The 19115-nt window shown below is 35.3% G+C and overlaps 1 protein-coding gene across 3 annotated transcripts in view; it reads right to left on the bottom strand.

Annotated features, from left to right (window-relative positions):
• Positions 1–19115, bottom strand: part of vwf (von Willebrand factor) — a 66086-nt gene that overhangs the window by 29853 nt on the left and 17118 nt on the right. For all 3 annotated transcript variants that reach the window (XM_048168494.1, XM_048168495.1, XM_048168497.1), the window contains exons 12-28: positions 18913–19051; positions 18666–18766; positions 16756–16951; positions 16185–16400; positions 13584–13824; positions 10383–10477; positions 10104–10258; positions 9154–9257; positions 8887–9025; positions 8680–8814; positions 8196–8342; positions 7224–7364; positions 7023–7121; positions 6754–6910; positions 3036–3191; positions 2798–2933; positions 154–1595 (exon numbers count right to left, since the gene is read on the bottom strand). In XM_048168494.1, the coding sequence (XP_048024451.1) occupies positions 154–1595; positions 2798–2933; positions 3036–3191; positions 6754–6910; positions 7023–7121; positions 7224–7364; positions 8196–8342; positions 8680–8814; positions 8887–9025; positions 9154–9257; positions 10104–10258; positions 10383–10477; positions 13584–13824; positions 16185–16400; positions 16756–16951; positions 18666–18766; positions 18913–19051 (3799 nt within the window). The remainder of the gene's footprint in view (positions 1–153; positions 1596–2797; positions 2934–3035; positions 3192–6753; positions 6911–7022; positions 7122–7223; positions 7365–8195; positions 8343–8679; positions 8815–8886; positions 9026–9153; positions 9258–10103; positions 10259–10382; positions 10478–13583; positions 13825–16184; positions 16401–16755; positions 16952–18665; positions 18767–18912; positions 19052–19115) is intronic.

Genomic DNA, 19115 nt, shown 5'->3' with positions numbered 1-19115 from the left:
CCTACAAACAAGCACAGCAACCTTTTTAATCGCATTTTAAATTGCAGTCACAATTTTTATCAGAAAAATCACAATTAGATATTTTCCCCCCTAAATTGTGCAGCCTTAGAATATAGCAAGATGTGAAGAGAGTGTAGCATTGTTGTATCTGACCTGAAGGGGGCAGTGTGGCTCTCGGTGGAAGCGTAGGCAGCAGAGGCCTCCTGATTGTTTTACTGATATTGATCAGCATGGGCCGCAGTATCCTAAGGTCCGAGGGATTATCCAGCATGATCGGTTCATCCGGGAAGCTCAGCTGTGCAAGATCCTCATATCGAATCTGTTGGCCGATCCCAATTGGATACACTTTTTTATGAGTGGAGCTTGGAGGCCGCTGAATGACGTCCGTCGGAGGGCTCTGTGTTATAAGAAACACCATCTGGTCTGGTGTATTACTTGGTGTGTCTGTAGTGATAGTCTCATATACAGAACGAACGGCATGACCTGTGTTGACCTCCGCACCTTTGGTCCAACGTAACTGTCGCATTCTCTGCAGCACCTGCTCCCTGTGCTGCAATTCCATGCGGCTGATTACCACGGTAACCGTGACTGAGTATTGCATCACCGTGATCCGTAGATTCTCCACCTCTTTCTCATCAAGTGAAGCAATTACATCGACCAAAGCATCACGTGTCTTATTGAAGCCCTCCTCACCCACTGCATTTGAGCTTTCTAACAGGAAGACAAGCTCGTATGTTGTTACTGTGGGCGGAGGAAATGTCGTTCCAGGACGGGGGATGCTGGGAAATGAGGTTACAATGGCAGCGGTTGGTGGGACCGTGGCGACGGTGAGTTTAGAAGCTGTGGTAGTTGTTGGGGTGACTGAAGTGGTGCTGGGCTTTTTGGTAGGGGGTTTCTTTGGGGGTTCAGGATCCAGTCCCAAAGTGCAGAGGTAGTCTGTGATGGCCAGAGCCTCATCATCAAGCTCTGTTACGCTGCTCACTACATATGAGCGACTGCTGGGCGTGGCCTTCGTGATCTCATTAACCTGTGCCATGTTGACGTCAGGCCCCAGAGCCACAGTGAGGATGGTGATGTCTTTTTTACGCAACAGACGCTGAGTACTACGCATGGGCCTAGGATTTGCGCTCGCCGTCAGCAATATAGCAACTCGCCCTGCGTGCTCGCGCTTGTTTTTATCGTAAATGTAGACTGCTAGATATTTTATTGCCTCGTCCATGAATGCTACATCACCACCGCTGTAACGCAGCTCACGCACCATCTTCTTAAAGAACCATTTTTGCACCTGCATTTCAAAACTTTTCACACCAGAGTGGAAGAGCAGAACCGTGGCACGAGTGTGGGCGGAACCCATTCGGAACCGCTCCACTACCTGGAGGATAAAGAGCTTGACTAAACTGAAGTCTTCTTCACTCAAAGCAGAGGAGCCATCCACTAAGAAGGCCAGGTCCATCGCCCTATCACAGGCATCGGCTGGCACCGGGGTGGAAAACGGGAGTGGAGTAGGAGTGTTGCTGACGGTGGTTGGTGCTAGCGTGGAGGCCAAACCAGTTAGAGGACATGGGCCGCATGTCAGTGTGTTGCTTTCACAGTGACTGAAAGCATAATAAACATGAATTTTATACACCTAAATCTATGTACCTCACAAAGCCTGCCTAGAATCTGTCAGAAAGTATAAAAATGTTTTTTTTACAGTTTGTATGTATATATATATATATATATATATATATATATATATATATATATGAAAAAAAAACATTTTTATACTTTTTTTAGTTTAGAATTTTTGGGTAAAAAATGTCACAATTTGCTGTATTTTCTATCCTCACTTACATAAATGAACTATAGTGTCCTGCACCCACTATAAAAAAAATTAAAAAATGATATCTAGTGTCTGAATAATTTTATGTATATGTATATAAATGTATATAAAAACTATATAAAAAAAAATATATATAAAATAATTTTATGTAAAAATATACAAATATAAAATTGTATGAAAATATAGACCTTAGGATACTTTTATATAATAAAGTTATATAAAAATATATATTAAAATATTATATGTTAATATAATATGTTAATGTGTGTGTGTGTATACACTTCCTGGCCAAAAAAAAGTCGCTGTTTGGATTTAAATAGGCAAATACTCAAGAGTCTATCACTGGATCATTATTGCTGTGATTATTATGTTTCTAGCATGTTATATGTTTGGGAACAGTTCTTTTAAGATCTTGACCAAAAATGTATGCACCTCTTGATGAAAATAATATCACAATATTTATTTCCATCATAAGGTGCATCAATAATTGGTCTAGTTCTTGTATTGACAATGCAAGAGGTGAGCACTCTGTAAAGTCTCCTCCAGCACATCCCAAAGACTTTCAATGTATTTAAGGTCTAGACTCAGAGGTGCCAATTCATGTGTGAAAATGATTCTTCATGCTCTCTCCCAACCATTCTTTCACAATTTGAGCCTGATGAATCTTGACATTGTCATCCTGAAATATGGCCATAATGTGTCTTCCTACATGGTTGTTTAAGAAATGAAAAGCTACACACTCCATCAATTAGGGTTAGAAGAACAGATCCCAAACATAACATGCTAGAAACATAATAATCACTGCAATAATGATCAATTCATAGACTCTTAAGTATTTGTCTATTATCTTCATTTTTTCCTATTTGCTATTTTTTACATTTTGAGATTAAATATGACTTTTCTTTATGAGATTCTCCTACACACTGCATGGAGTAATGAGTGATGGAGATCAAAGAAGAATGCTGCATAGCATACCATATCTGGCAAAGATGAGGATCTTCATGGTTAAGGATGAACTGTTTTCCATGGGAGATTCTCTCCCCGTTATGCACACACACCTGACACTGTGACGGTTCCACACACTTCCTCAGCACCTCATCTAAAACTTGCCCTGAGGGATTGAAGCAGACAGAATGTTGTGAATGTGAGAAAAAAAGTGAGATTGAAGTCTATGAAGTCAATTTACTTGTCGGTATGTGTGACTTGGCCCTACCTGGTGGGCAGACAGCATGGCATCCCTCCACACATGTCATAGGACAGTTCAGAGGTTCAGGATGCTGGCAGGTGGTAGGGCAAGCGCTACCACAGGCGTTATATTTCCACTCACACTCCACCCCTGCATCCTTATTCAGCTCCTCACAACTCATTGCTGTAAGTAAACAGTCATTTAGCACACACTGTTGTACAATTTGACTTTCTGTACACTTACTTCAGGGAATAATCTGTCTTGGGGTTAAAGGGTTAGTTTTCCCAACAATACAAATAGGTGCTCACCAGGCTCATAAATTAACATTTGATATAGGCTATTTCATTATATTTCATCTAAGGCCTATGCAGTTATAGGTTTAGTGCAGTTTTATGTATTTATTAGTGCTTTCAAAATTAGCATGTTAATGCACACGATACATTTTTTTCAGTTAAAAATATTTAATGCAATTAAAGCAGCATACAATCCCAATTCCAAAAAAGTTGGGACACTGTACAAATTCTGAATAAAAAAGGAATGCAATAATTTACAAATCTCATAAACTTATATTTTATTCACAATAGAATATAGATAACATATCAAATGTTGAAAGTGAGACATTTTGAAATGTCATGCCAAATATTGGCTCATTTTGGATTTCATGAGAGCTACACATTCCAAAAAAGTTGGGACAGGTAGCAATAAGAGGCCGGAAAAGTTAAATGTACATATAAGGAACAGCTGGAGGACCAATTTGCAACTTATTAGGTCAATTGGCAACATGATTGGGTATAAAAAGAGCCTCTCAGAGTGGCAGTGTCTCTCAGAAGTCAAGATGGGCAGAGGATCACCAATTCCCTCAATGTTGTGGTGAAAAACAGTGGAGCAATATCAGAAAGGAGTTTCTCAGAGAAAAACTGCAAAGAGTTTGAAGTTATCATCATCTACAGTGCATAATACCATCCAAAGATTCAGAGAATCTGGAACAATCTCTGTGCGTAAGGGTCAAGGCCGGAAAACCATACTGGATGCCCATGATCTTCTGGCCCTTAGACGGCACTGCATCAGGAATGCTACTGTAATGGAAATCACAACATGGGCTCAGGAATACTTCCAGAAAACATTGTCGGTGAACACAATCCACCGTGTCATTCGCCGTTGCCGGCTAAAACTCTATAAGTCAAAAAAGAAGCCATATCTAAACATGATCCAGAAGCGCAGGCGTTTTCTCTGTGCCAAGGCTCATTTAAAATGGACTATGGAAAACTGTTCTGTGGTCAGACGAATCAAAATTTGAAGTTCTTTTTGGAAAACTGGGATGCCATGTCATCCGGAATAAAGAGGACAAGGACAACCCAAGTTGTTATCAGCGCTCAGTTCAGAAGCCTGCATCTCTGATGGTATGGGGTTGCATGAGTGCGTGTGGCATGGGCAGCTTACACATCTGGAAAGGCACCATCAATGCTGAAAGGTATATCCAAGTTCTAGAACAACATATGCTCCCATCCAGACGTCGTCTCTTTCAGGGAAGACCTTGCATTTTCCAACATGACAATGCCAGACCACATACTGCATCAATTACAACATCATGGCTGCGTAGAAGGATCCGGGTACTGAAATGGCCAGCCTGCAGTCCAGATCTTTCACCCATAGAAAACATTTGGCGCATCATAAAGAGGAAGATGCGACAAAAAAGACCTAAGACAGTTGAGCAACTAGAAGCCTGTATTAGACAAGAATGGGACAACATTCCTATTCCTAAACTTGAGCAACTTGTCTCCTCAGTCCACAGACGTTTGCAGACTGTTATAAAAAGAAGAGGGGATGCCACACAGTGGTAAACATGGCATTGTCCCAACTTTTTTGAGATGTGTTAAATCTTTTAATTTTAAAATCATAAATTTTTCCCTTAAAATTATAAATGTTCTCAGTTTAAACATTTGATATGTCATCTATGTTGTATTCTGAATAAAATATTGACATTTGAAACTTCCACATCATTGCATTCTGGTTTTATTCACAATTTGTACAGTGTCCCAACTCTTTTGGAATCGGGTTTGTACATTTTTTCCATCATAATGTGGCTAGCGTTGCATTATACAGTACAGTCCAAAAGTTTGGAACCACTAAGATTTTTAATGTTTTTAAAAGAAGTTTCGTCTGCTCACCAAGGCTACATTTATTTAATTAAAAATACAGTAAAAACCGTAATATTGTGAAATATTATTACAATTTAAAATAACTGTGTACTATTTAAATAAATTTGACAAAGTAATTTATTCCTGTGATGCAAAGCTGAATTTTCAGCATCGTTACTCCAGTCTTCAGTGTCACATGATCCTTCAGAAATCATTCTAATATGCTGATTTGCTGCTCAATAAACATTTATGATTATTTTCAATGTTGAAAACAGTTGTGTACTTTTTTTTTCAGGATTCCTTGATGAATAGAAAGTTCAAAAGAACAGCATTTATCTGAAATACAAAGCTTCTGTAGCATTATACACTACCGTTCAAAAGTTTGGGGTCAGTAAGAATTTTTATTTTTATTTTTTTGAAAAGAAATGAAAGAAATGAATACTTTTATTCAGCAAGGATGCATTAAATCAATCAAAAGTGGCAGTAAAGACATTTATAATGTTACAAAAGATTAGATTTCAGATAAACACTGTTCTTTTGAACTTTCTATTCATCAAATAATCCTGAAAAAAAAATATTGTACACAAATATTTTGTACAATTGTACACATTAAATGTTTCTTGAGCAGCAGATCAGCATATTTGAATGATTTCTGAAGGATCATGTGACACTGAAGACTGGAGTAATGATGCTGAAAATTCAGCTTTGCATCACAGGAATAAATTACTTTGTGAAATATATTCAAATAGAAAACAGTTATTTTAAATTGTAATAATATCTCACAATATTACTGTTTTTACTGTATTTTTAATTAAATAAATGTAGCCTTGGTGAGCAGACGAAACTTCTTTTAAAAACATTAAAAATCTTAGTGGTTCCAAACTTTTGGACTGTACTGTATGATCACGCTCTTCTTCACGTAAATACTTTTAAACCATTCAAGCGCCACAAGACAAATGATAACACACTGTCTATGAATGTTGTGTGACACAAAATGCCCATTTTTGTCGAGTATCCTCATAAGAGCAGTCTTAAATTAGTTAAATAACGTCTTAATGACCTTAAAGCGTTGTGAGAAAATGAGATGCGCATCCGATCCACGTCATGTTCGGCAGCGGCAGGTCTTAAAGTCACAGTAGCTTAATAAATCAGTTGCTTTGATGTCTGTCATTAATATTAATCAAAGAACAAAGGTAAAAGAGAAAATTGTATGCGGTGAAGAGTGTAAAGTATTTAATAACTTTATTCAATTTTAGTATACAGCCGAATCATAGCTGTGATGATATAGAGCGATATCGCACAGCTACTTGTGTGATATTGCTTATATGTGTGTGTGTTATATTTGCAAGCATTTGACAGAAATGAATGTTTTTTTTGTTTTTTTGTGGTTAATTATAAAATACCCTGTTAAAAGTAAAACATGACTGAAAATCTATTCCAGAAAGTAAATATTGCCCTTAAATTTGATAATAATAATAAAAAAATTCATAACACATTACTATTTGTACAGTTTCAGAAGAGTTTTTGTGCATTTTTGGAGATCAAGAGCTTCTATACCATTCACTTTCATTGTGTGCCTTGCTAAGGGTTACAGTGGTGAAACTTACGGCACAAATCGTTGGACCTCCAGTTCACCAGCAACCCCTTCTGAGCACATTCGTGAGCGTATGCGGCAATGGTGTTACAGAAACATGCACAGTCACCGACAGATGGACACGAGCATGTGTCATGAGTACAGATGTCCCAGTACGGCTCAGGGTCCACCTGATACAGTCGGAGTAAAAGGTAAAAAAAAGTAATGGAAAAAGGAGCAATGACCACATGTCAGTGTGTTGTCATCATTTAATTGTGACTATTGAGTATAAATGTTACCAACCACAATATTGCACTCCCTGAAGATGGCGCTGGTGAGCACACGGCAGGACTGTTCCACTGTCACCAGCTTCACCATGTCTGTGCTGCATTGAGACAGCACCTGCATGCAGATCAAAATATGTAATCTATCATTTTATGTCTCTATGCTTTGACTCGCTGTAGGAAAACTCTCTAGCTCAGGCCGTGATGCGCATTAACTCACCGGAACAGCGTCAGCACAGCTAGGTCGAACTTTCCACGAGTTTCCAAAGTCTGCAGCGTCCACCTCCATCTGGTTACTGCTGCTCAACAGATCGTTATTCTGACTGCCATCAAAATTCCCACAAAGGCCACATACTTTACCCTTAAACACACACAAATAAACTTATAAGCTTATTCTTAATTTCTCAATTGTGCTCCAAGTTTAGTTGTAACCCATATAACCTATATTGCGGACATGCTCAAAGGTAAAAATAATTTCTAAATCATATTTTATACATCCATTTTTATTCATAAATAATTTTTAACTCTAAAAATTTTTTTATTGGCATTAACTCTTGCTAAATATGAAAAAAAAAAATTGGGGGAAATGTTAAAATAAAAAAAAATTATTCATCAGCTTTTATTTATAAATATATATGTTTTTAATAAATCAGATAAAAACCCATATTGTGGACATGCTCAAAGGTAAAAATAAATCATACTTTATACATACATTTGGATTCATAAATCATTTTAACTCTAAAAATTATTTTTTGTTTTTTGTTTACTTGATGAATCTGACAAAAACTTTCGAGGACATGCTGAAAAAATATTTTTTATTCATAAATTTTGATTCATTATCTTAACTATACAAATATTTTTATGATATTTAAATATTAAATGTTTATTTTATGTATTATTAAAGCATATTTTAAATACTTTTATAAAAATGTCTCTTTGGGGACATGCTTAAAGATAAAAATTATTCATAATTTTTTTTTTAAATTAATAATATTTGATTCATAAATCATTTTTTACTCTAAAAATCCTTTTTCCTTTTTGGTTAACTTGCTAAATCTTACCACTTAGGTAACATACTCAAAGATAAACATAATTCACAAATATTTTTCACAACAAAAAAGAAGTTGTCTATGGTATGTGCTCACTCAGATAGTTAGGTAGATGTGTGTGTTTTTCTTTTAATGTGTGTTACCCTGTACTGTCCGTTGATCTGCAGTGAGATTCGGGTCCCTGTGTCCCAGGTGATGGAGATGTGTTTACCCAGAAGGACGATGTAATACTGTCCAGAGCGCACAATCTCAACCGCTATCTCTTTCAACACAGGCCTCTTCATCCTCACCTAGAGAAGAAGACAACAGTGAAAGAAAGAAAAAAGTCTGTATGCTTTTACTTCACACATGATGCTTGTCATAACGTGTCTATCTATCTATCTATCTATCTATCTATCTATCTATCTATCTATCTATCTATCTATCTATCTATCTATCTATCTATCTATCTATATTTTTTTAGTTTAATTTCAGACACAATATTTCCAACTATTTGGTTTAGTTTGCTCTGCTAACAAAATATCTTTTGCACTATTGTGCATTTAAGTAACATTTTATTGGCAACAACATCCAAGACTGTAGCTTTATAATGGAAAATATAACTCTATAAATGAGTTTTAGTGTTACCTTGCCATGTTCCATTACAATCAGCCCTCCCATGTACAACACTGTGATGCTTTTACTGCAGCGGTAACCTGCGATCCCACAAGCGGAGTTCTCCACCAGAACCCTAAACGTTCCATCCAATCCATTACAGGAATCCTACACAGACAGACAAAGAAAATGAGCAAAAACATGGATGAATATGAGGGAAAGAGAGAATATTGTGTTTACCTGAGCTAGTACGTATTGGCAAGGTCCAGGAAATGAGAACTTCAGTCCATCAAAGCTGATGTAGTGTGTCTCTCCTATCACACGACACACACCGTCACACACATGTTGCGTACACTTCCACTGACGCTTCTCACAAACACTGGGAAAGAAAGGGAAATGTAATTGTAACACAATAATCTGAATGCTTATTCTTGTCATCTGATGTATGCAACAAAATTACATTACACCAGTGTCAGCCAATAGAAGAGCCATGATTGGCTCATTTACCAAGTGTTGCAGTCCACATTAATGCTCTGTCCTGAGGCATAGGGGCGGTTGTTATGGTAACAAGGGCACTGGTCTTGTGGAATGCATTCTTTTTTGTGTCGAACCTGCAAACACCCATAACATTGAAAAACAATTTTATATAGCCTAAAAAGTTTTATACATTAAAAAGCTGCATACGTAAAATTATCATAGATACGTTTAATAAATATAATGTATGCTCATTTGTGCACTTTAATTGAGCGAAAAGAAAAATATTGTGAGGAGAAATTATTTCTGTAGAAAAGTAATTAAATAATGTGCTGTAGATAATATTAATGGTTTAAATAATTTTGTACATATTTCTAATAATGTGGTGTTAAATTATTGACAATACAGTTATGAAATTCCATAGACAAGTAAATGTCTAACATTTATACTTCTACAAAAAAAAATCAGTTTTATAAAAAATAAATAAATAAATAAAAAAAATCACAGTTTCCAAAACTTATTAAGCAGCACAACTGTTTTCAACATTGATAATAATAATAAATGTTTCTTGAGCAGCAAATCAGCATATTAGAATGATTTCTGAAGAATCATGTGACTCTGAAGACTGGAATAATGATGCTGAAAATTCAATTTTGACATTACAGGAATAAATTACAGGAACATTTTACAATAGAAAACAGTTCTTTTGAATTGTAATAATATTTCACAATCAAATTTTTTTTATCAAAAAACAATTTCTAAAACAATAAAAAAGTTAAAAAAAAAAATTTCAAAAGTATTTTTTCAGAAACAAATTATCAAAACATTAAAAAGTTGTGTAAATATAGTTAAGGAAACATAAAGCTGATCTGATCTGAATTTACCAGTCCTACTTGGTTCATGAATAATAATGTTTCTTTAATATAAACATAAATTATATTGTGTAACAAACAGCATTTCCTAGAGTTCGCTTTGACACTTACCGTTCCAGGTGGACACATACAGCCAGACACACATCCCTGACTGACACATTCCAGGTCCAGATTCTGGCAGGTCTTAGCACACTCTATCCCAGCATCCCTTGCACTGCCACACTCAAACTGCTGCAGTGGAGGTGGACAAGAGATAGAGCGCCGCACTACAGGTGAAACACACAAAGAATTAATTATATGTACTTGTCTGAGCAACAATATTCTGTTCACTCGCGTGTTTCTGTTGTATCAAGTGCAGTTGTGCTCCATTATGAAAGCGAGGAGAAATACCTCTTGAAGAAGAATGTTCGTCAAAGAAGAGGTCTGTCAGAGTAGATCCAGTGGCTTCATTAGAAGTGCATTGCATTGATCCGCTCTCACATACACTACATACAGAAAAAAACAATACAATTAAATAAATAAATAATTATATATATACAATTGAGCTTGGAGTTGGAAAGATTTTTTAATGTTTTTGACAAGTCTCTCATTTATTTGATCAAAAATACAGTAAAATAGTAATATTGTGAAAAATATTACAATTTAAAGTAACTTTTCAATTTGAATATATTATAAAATGTCATTTATTCATGTGATGTCAAAGCTGAATTTTCAACAGCATTACTCCAGTCTTCAGAGTCACATGATCATTTTTTGATGATAATTATAAAGTTCAGAAGCACAGCATTTATGTGAAATAGAATTTTTTTAATATTGTAAGTCTTTACTGTCCATTTAGATCAATTAATGCATCCTTGCTGTATATTAAATAGTTTTTTTATTTACTGACCCTAAACTTTTGAATAATGTATATAATTAAGTATATTTTATATAATGCAATAATGCATTTTATTATTCATAATGCATTTTATATATTTATCTCTGTGTGTGTGTGTGTGTGTATATATATATATATATATATATATATATATATATATATATATATATACACACAGTCAAATCAAAATTATTCAGACATCTTAACATTTCATTCATTATTACAGTTTATTCACTATAGTTTAAAAAAATGGTAATAAAATATGTCACAGTTTACTTTATTTCACTATCCTCACTTACATAAATGAACTATAGTGTCCTGCACCCACTAGTAAAAAAAAAAAAAATTATATCTAGTGTCTGAATAATTTTTGGTTTGATTTTATATATATATATGTGTGTGTGTATATCTATATATCTATATATATATATATATATATATATATATATATATATATAAATATATACTGTGCCCTCCATAAGTATTAGAACAGTACAGACAGGCAGAATGAGGCAGAAGTACAGAATGTCACATTTTATTATTGACTGTTTCGACACAAAATGTTTTACCAACTAAGAAGAACAGCACTTTTAGCGTTTCATCCCTCTGCCTAATGTGAGCATAAGTATTGGGACGGTTTCACTTAAAGTAAATGTAAATGTGTAAAAGCTAATATTTAGTTGTAAATCCCTTGCAATCAAGCATAGGAGCGAGTCTGTGACCCACAGACATCACCAGACTCTTGCTTTCACACTTTGAAATGCTTTTCCAGGCCTTTAATACAGCCATTTTCAACGGTTGCTTGTTTTGGAGAGTTTCTGCCTTTAGTCTCCTCTTCAGCTGGTGAAATGCTTGTTCAATAGGATTTAAATCTGGAGACTGACTTGGCCAATCTAAGACCCAAAATTGCTATGATAATCTCCTCAATTGAGTTGGCAGTACTAATGTTTTGGCTCATTGTCCTGTTGCCATATGAAGCACTTCCCAATGAGTCTGGTGGCATTTTCTTGAACACTGGTAGGCAAGATTCTTTTGTACACTTCTGAATTCATTCTTCTGCTGCCATCATTGAATAAGTCATCAATAAAGATGAGTGAGCCTGTTCCAGAGGCGGACATGCATGCCCATGACATGACACTACCTCCACAATGCTTTCCAGATGAGCTTGTATGTCTTGGATCATTTGCAGTTTCTCCACACTTTTTGCTTTCCCACTTGGATAAAAATTAATCTTTGTCTCATCTGTCTATAAAACTCTGTTCTAAAACTCTACTGGCTCATCTCTGTGTGTTTTTGCAAATTCAAATTGACTTTCCTATGTTTGTTCAGATGTTTGTTTTTGCTGTGTATGTAGTTTGATCTAGCTCTGTAATTCTGTTGGTGAAGTCTCCTGCGAACAGCAGATTGTGAGACCATCACCCCAGCTTTCTGGATTTTGCTGGTGATTTTACTGACAGATATTTTTCATAGCCCTTGTCATTTGTCTATCATCAACTGCTGTTGATTTTCTCAGCTGACCTGGCTGTTGTCGGTTGCTGAAGCTTGCCAGTGGTATCTATCTTTTTCAGGACATTCCAAACTGGACATTCCAAGTCAGTCTCCAGATTTAAATCCTATTGAACAAGCATTTCACCAGCTGAAGAGGAGACTAAAGGCAGAAACTCCCCAAAAAAAGCAACCGTTGAAAATGGCTGCATTAAAGGCCTGGAAAAGCATTTCAAAGTGTGAAAGCAAGAGTCTGGTGATGTCTGTGGGTCACAGACTCGCTCCTGTAATTGCTTGCAAGAGATTTACAACTAAATATTAGCTTTTACACATTTACATTTACTTTAAGTTAATCCATCCCAATACTTATGCTCACATTAGGCAAAGGCATGAAATGCTAAAAGTGCTGTTCTTCTTAGTTGGTAAAATTTTTTTATGTCAAAACAGTCAATAATAAAATGTGACATTCTGTACTTCTGCCTCATATTAATCTTTTAATCATATTTATCGATGTTTTGACACCACAGCTAATAGAGCAATTTTGTCTGTACTGTTCCAATACTTATGGAGGGCACTGTATATATATATATATATATATATACAGGATGCATTAAATCAATCAAAAGTGGCAGTAAAGACATTTATAATGTTACAAAAGATTAGATTTCAGATAAACACTGTCCTTTTGAACTTTCTATTCATCAAATAATCCTGAAAAAAAAATATTGTACACAAATATTTTGTACAATTGTACACATTAAATGTTTCTTGAGCAGCAGATCAGCATATTAGAATGATTTCTGAAGGATCATGTGACACTGAAGACTGGAGTAATGATGCTGAAAATTCAGCTTTGCCATCACAGGAATAAATTACTTATAATTGAAATATATTCAAATAGTTATTTTAAATTGTAATAATATTTCACAATGGACTGTACTATATATATATATATATATATATATATATATATATATATATATATATATATATATATATAAAATATAGGTTTTCTGACAGATGATATTAGATTAAAGCCAATATTATGGCTACTGATAATAATAATAATAACACAGTTGGAATATGACTATAATCTTTGTCATATAAAAACTATATATATTTAATATCATATTACCTGTGAGACACAGGCAGTTGACCAAATATGAAGCTATCAAAGAAACCTGATGTGTAACTTTATAGTAAAATACTGTGTTTTTTTCCCTGCTAACCAGATGGCGTGATGGTCACCAATGATGTCGTTGGGCTCAAAGATCTCTCCATTATGGTGGCACGAGCAGTGTTCGGGTGGCACACACTCCCCCGCGTCACTGAGGAAGAGTCCTCTGGGGCAGAAACAGCCTTCTTCACAGAACCCACCACAATCACTGTCAGGCAGCGATAGAGACCGGCACGTCTGATTACACACGTTCCCACAAACCTCGTACGACTGGCCATCCGGACAGGTCAGTTCTGCTCAAACACACACACACACAAATAGGTTTCCATGTTTCCTGGGGACTTTCCATAGACATAATGATTTTTATACTGTACATACTGTATATTCCATCCCCCTACACTAACCCTATCCATCACAGAAAACTTTCTGCATTTTTAGATTTTCAAAACACTTCATTTAGTATGATTTATAAATTGTTTTCAGTTTTCATCATGGGGACCAAAAAAATGTCCCCATAAGGACACAATTTACTGGTATTACTATCCTTGTGGGGACAATTGGTCCCCATAACCAAGATGGAGAACCCATAACCTCATCATGACGGAGATTTTCCATTAATTTTACAGGCCTACAGATCTAGTGACATTTCCTATCCCCTAACCCTCAGATAAACCTTTCAGCATTTTTAGATTTTCATGAACATATTATTTAGTGTTTATTCAGCCATTTTGGAACCGTTTTGCTGTCTTTAAGGTGCAGTATGTAATAATTCTGTCCGCTAGAGATCGCTAGAGGCCTGTTCAAAACAAAGGCGTAGCTTGATGCCGCCAAGTTTTAGAGTAGAATCTTGGGACATGTGGTCTTCACCTCAACGGACGGTGCAAAAGAATAGGGATTGGACTTGGGAAGAACTCATATTCATGGATGTGATTATTAACGTTACTGTAGTATGAAGCAGAGCAGGAACGAGTGTTGTGGGAGCTGAACGAGGCTGCTGGAGCGATTGCACGCGTCACGAGCAGTGGAAGTTTTGTTATGCCACAGTCGCCAGCGCCGCTTCCGCTTTTCCGGTCATGAGTATGAGGTAACGCAGCTCTGTTTATTATTAGATACATTTGAGTGTGTTGAAAATGTTATAATGTTACTCTGTGCGTTCATTCGGTAGCTGCTGTGAGACACTTGTTTGAGACACACTGCTGTAAGATAGATCGATTTTAGAATATCATATTAAATACTGGATGGCTTGTGTTGATAAATGGCATGCAATTAATTTTAAAACGTATTGTATGATGGAGAAAATGCTGTATTACTGTTACTAAAAATAAAGCTGCATCTGATTATGCTATGTTAGCTACTTCACAAAATAGTGTTTTTCTCTGAGGCATGGTACTCGCAAAAAAATCTAGAAAATTAGATTTAAACAATAAGACTAAACGTGTTGAGCTATATAACAATCAGGGCTTGACATTAACACCCGCCAACCCGCCAAATGCGGGTAGATTTCAGCTGTGGCGGGTAAGACAGCCACTCCCACTAGCCACTTTGGCGGGTTGAATATAATTTCAGCCTACAGCCAAATGAAAAGTAGCCAAGCTCGTCGTATCACAAAATAACAATTCAGTCACAATTCTTTATCGATTAACTTGCGGTTAGTGAAGGTGGGATAGGCGGAATCGCGCTAAATGACACAACAGAAGCGCGATTCAGTTCTCCTTGCGCCTGAATACACGCACACACAGATGTCAAAATGCATCGTGTCAAGTATCTCGCGTGAATACCGTCGGCTATGGCTTACGGCTAAGTGGACGTAAACAGGTGGGTAAAAACTGGATATGTGTCAGTAGCTATATGACATAAATGCATTCAGCAGCCCCCAAATAAATTGTCTGTCATTAATGTTAATCAAACATCAAAAAATGTTAAATACATGTATACATGTATGCTAAATAAACATAGGCTATGTGTCTGAAAAAAATAAATAAATAAATAAATAAATTACTATCTGTAATTTGCTTCTTTGTTCTTTTTATATAGCCTAACAAAAATAACTGTACATACCTGATGTAGGCTATAGTCTTGATTTGGGTGGTCAATCTGCATTTGTAAGTTTGAAAGGGTTTTAAATCTTGTAAATCAAGTAAAATGACTCAAAATCAAGTAATTTAGGCATGCCAGAGTCCACATTAATCATATAAAATGTAATTTCCCAACAGCAAAATTGTGGCCAGTGAAAATGCTGAGTGGCTAGTAACTTTGGAAAACCACTAGCCACATTGGCTGGTGAGCAAAAAAGTTAATGTCAAGCCCTGATAACAATGATTAGTTTTCTGTCTGTATCAAAACAGTTGTTCCCTTGTCTATTAAAACGTGTAATATATTAATGGTTTCTACAAAATAAAACCGGAAACCGAGGGTAACGCGGGTATGACGCAATTGAAAGGCGACTCCTCACACGTCCCGGAGCCTTGGTTAAAATTGCAATTTTCTCACGATTTACAAATAGTTGGAAACATTTGGTGTATTGTAAGTACTCAAGTGAACAAAATATATAACACTGGCCTAGTGGTTTTTGGATATTTTACTGCAAAAATATTAAATATTGCACCTTTAACTCTTATATGGAGTTTAAAACTCTAGACAGAATGAGATATACCACAGTATCCATGACCCCTCCAGTTGATTAGCACTCCCTTGTCTGCGCAGGCGGCCGCATAGCTGCGAACTGAATCACACAGGCACTCTTGGCCGTCTGTGCAGGAGCAGACATCAAAGCGGCAGTTTTTCACATATGGCTCAGGGCTGACCACATAATGACAGGGTTCAAACTTCACAGAGAGCAGCACAGCACAGGCTTCTTCTGCAAAACGCACTGTAGACGTACAAAACATAGAAATACACTTATTGTTACCTGCTGGTCTTTGTTGCCCTCTAGTGTTCAGTGCATTTATAAATCATGACATCATGCATTGCTGACATCAGTTCATTCCTCTATCTTAACTTAAGATATTGCAAAGTGAACATTATCAAACATGACATTTATATTGAGATAAAATTGCATCTATTGTGCATTTATAAATATGCATCTGTACAGGGCTGTAACCACAATATCAGTATTCAGATTAGTGGTCAATATGTTCTTTTACTGGCAGATTCTTTAAATTTGAACACCTGTCCCACTAATATTGAATATTTTTGGTCACATCCTTGTGTGTGTTTGTGTATACCTCTCTTAGGATTTAAGATACAAGGATCTGAGTGTTGCAATTGAACATCATCACAGTCTGCGTTCATCTTCCATGCGTTGCCGAATCCTTCGACGCGTGTCTCCACCAGCCCGCCCACCGTTAAGAAGTCGTCTCCTTGGTTACCATTATAATTACCGCACAGACCGCACGTTTTCCCAGCATAGGCAGGGTTTAGCTGCAAACGCACACACACATATGCTCACATAACAGGTTTGCAGCACAGGAATATTTGACACATGTCCCAGATTCTGCATTTCACAGACAGACTCTATTGTATGTGCATATTTATGCATTATGTTGAGTGTCTAAAGCTCCCAGCATTCTCAGAGATGTGATCCACGCTGTTGGAAATTCCAGCTAAAACCAGTTTAAGGTGGTACAACATTTCTGGATGGTTAAAGATGGTTGTTTGCTAATTCAAACTGGTTTAAGTGATTGATCGAGGCTACCAAGCTTTAAAAAAAAAAAACGACAAAAACATCATAAAACTTACAGCATAAAAATGTCACAGTTATTATAAAAATGGTCCATACAACTATATTCCAATGCATTTTGGGGTGCAATATCTTAATGTATTCCAATGTAAATTTATAACTAACATTTTTGGTCTGTTCCTCACACAGAACATTTGAAATCCTCCTCAGTTAATATTCAGTTTCTTTTTAGGGGAATACAGTGAGGTTTGGAAAAACAATATGATGGTAAATAAATAATGATCAGTGTTATTTTAGTATTATTTACTGTATATACTATTATAGTAATGTATATACTATTATAGTAATTTATAATTATTATATTATATATTAATATTTTTTAATTTTAGTTCAGGTTTTGGTGCTTTTGTTTTATTAGGTTTTTTAATATTTCAATTTAGCTTTATTTTTATTTCAGTTATAGTTTTAGTCATTAACTTATAGTAAATGAATTATGATCAGTGATATTTTAGTATTATTTACTGTATATACTATTATAGAATTTTTTAATATTTTGAATTAGCTTTTACATCAGTTTTCTTTTTTTAATTTTAGTTCAGGTTTTAGTGCTTGTTTTTTTATATTTCAATTTAGCTTTCACTTATTTTTATTTCAGTTTTAGTTAGTTTTGTACTTAAACTTTTGCCATTTCTAAATTGCATGTAATATTTTTAAGTTTAATTTGTTCATATAATATATATATTTAATTTTATTTCATTTCAGGTTCATTTTACTTACCAAAAATGATTTTTAACAATTTAAGTTTTTAGCTTTAGTTTTAGATAACAATATAGTAAATGAATTATGATCAGTGATATTTTAGTATTATTTACTGTATATACTATTATAGAATTTTTTAATATTTTGAATTAGCTTTTACATCAGTTTTCTTTTTTTCTTTTTTCTTTTTTTAGTTCAGGTTTTAGTGCTTGTTTTTTTTAATATTTCAATTTAGCTTTCACTTATTTTTATTTCAGTTTTAGTTAGTTTTGTACTTAAACTTTTGCCATTTCATTTTTAAGTTTAATTTGTTCATCTAATATATATTTTTTATTTTATTTCATTTCAGCTTCATTTTACTTACCAAAAAATGATTTTTAACAATTTAAGTTTTTAGCTTTAGTTTTAGATAACAATAACAACACTGATGATGACACCATTTTCATTTATTGGGCTGGGCAAACATTTTCTTTCGTCCACTGCAAAAAAAATATTATTGTCTAACAGATTGTTGGAGTATGTTTTACAACAATTTATTTCAGTCTCTCTACTTGAAAATGTCACCTTTAATTCAGTGTGTTATTTACAGTTTTTCTGTGATTATTTGTGAAATTTACTAGCAATTTCTGAGTGACTTGTTTAAAAAAAAATTTTCTTTCAGTGTATAGCCTGGTTTTTCCAGCAGGGCACACTCACCCTGAGCAAAACACGTCCTCTGCCATCCCAATCCAGATGAAGATCGTCACCGTAACGCAATTTTACAGATGACAACAATGTATTCTGGACTCTTAGGGGACCTACACACAAACAAATTACTGTTATGGTGCGCTATGATTTGTACAGCTGTATTACAGTGCAGCTGTCCTTTATTTGTAAAAAAAAAAAAGCCATTGCATCTATATGTTCTGTGTATGCATTGTGTGTATTTTGCTACTTGACAGACCATTAATTAAGGGTGTTTTCACATCCATTCCATCCACAGAGACCACGCCCCCATGCTTGAGGTGAACCGTCTGATTGGCCAGATCTCGGAATCTCAGTGTAATTGACCGTGTGCAGATGGCATCTTGGTCATCTGCACACTTAAACAGAAAAATACAACAATAAGCACACAGCCAAACAAACAAGCACAAGTATATATACAAC

This window comes from Megalobrama amblycephala, linkage group LG19, assembly GCF_018812025.1.
Source record: "Megalobrama amblycephala isolate DHTTF-2021 linkage group LG19, ASM1881202v1, whole genome shotgun sequence".
Classification (NCBI taxonomy): domain Eukaryota; kingdom Metazoa; phylum Chordata; class Actinopteri; order Cypriniformes; family Xenocyprididae; genus Megalobrama; species Megalobrama amblycephala.
Note: the sequence above shows the minus strand (reverse complement) of the source record. Positions and strands in the feature narration are given on the sequence as shown.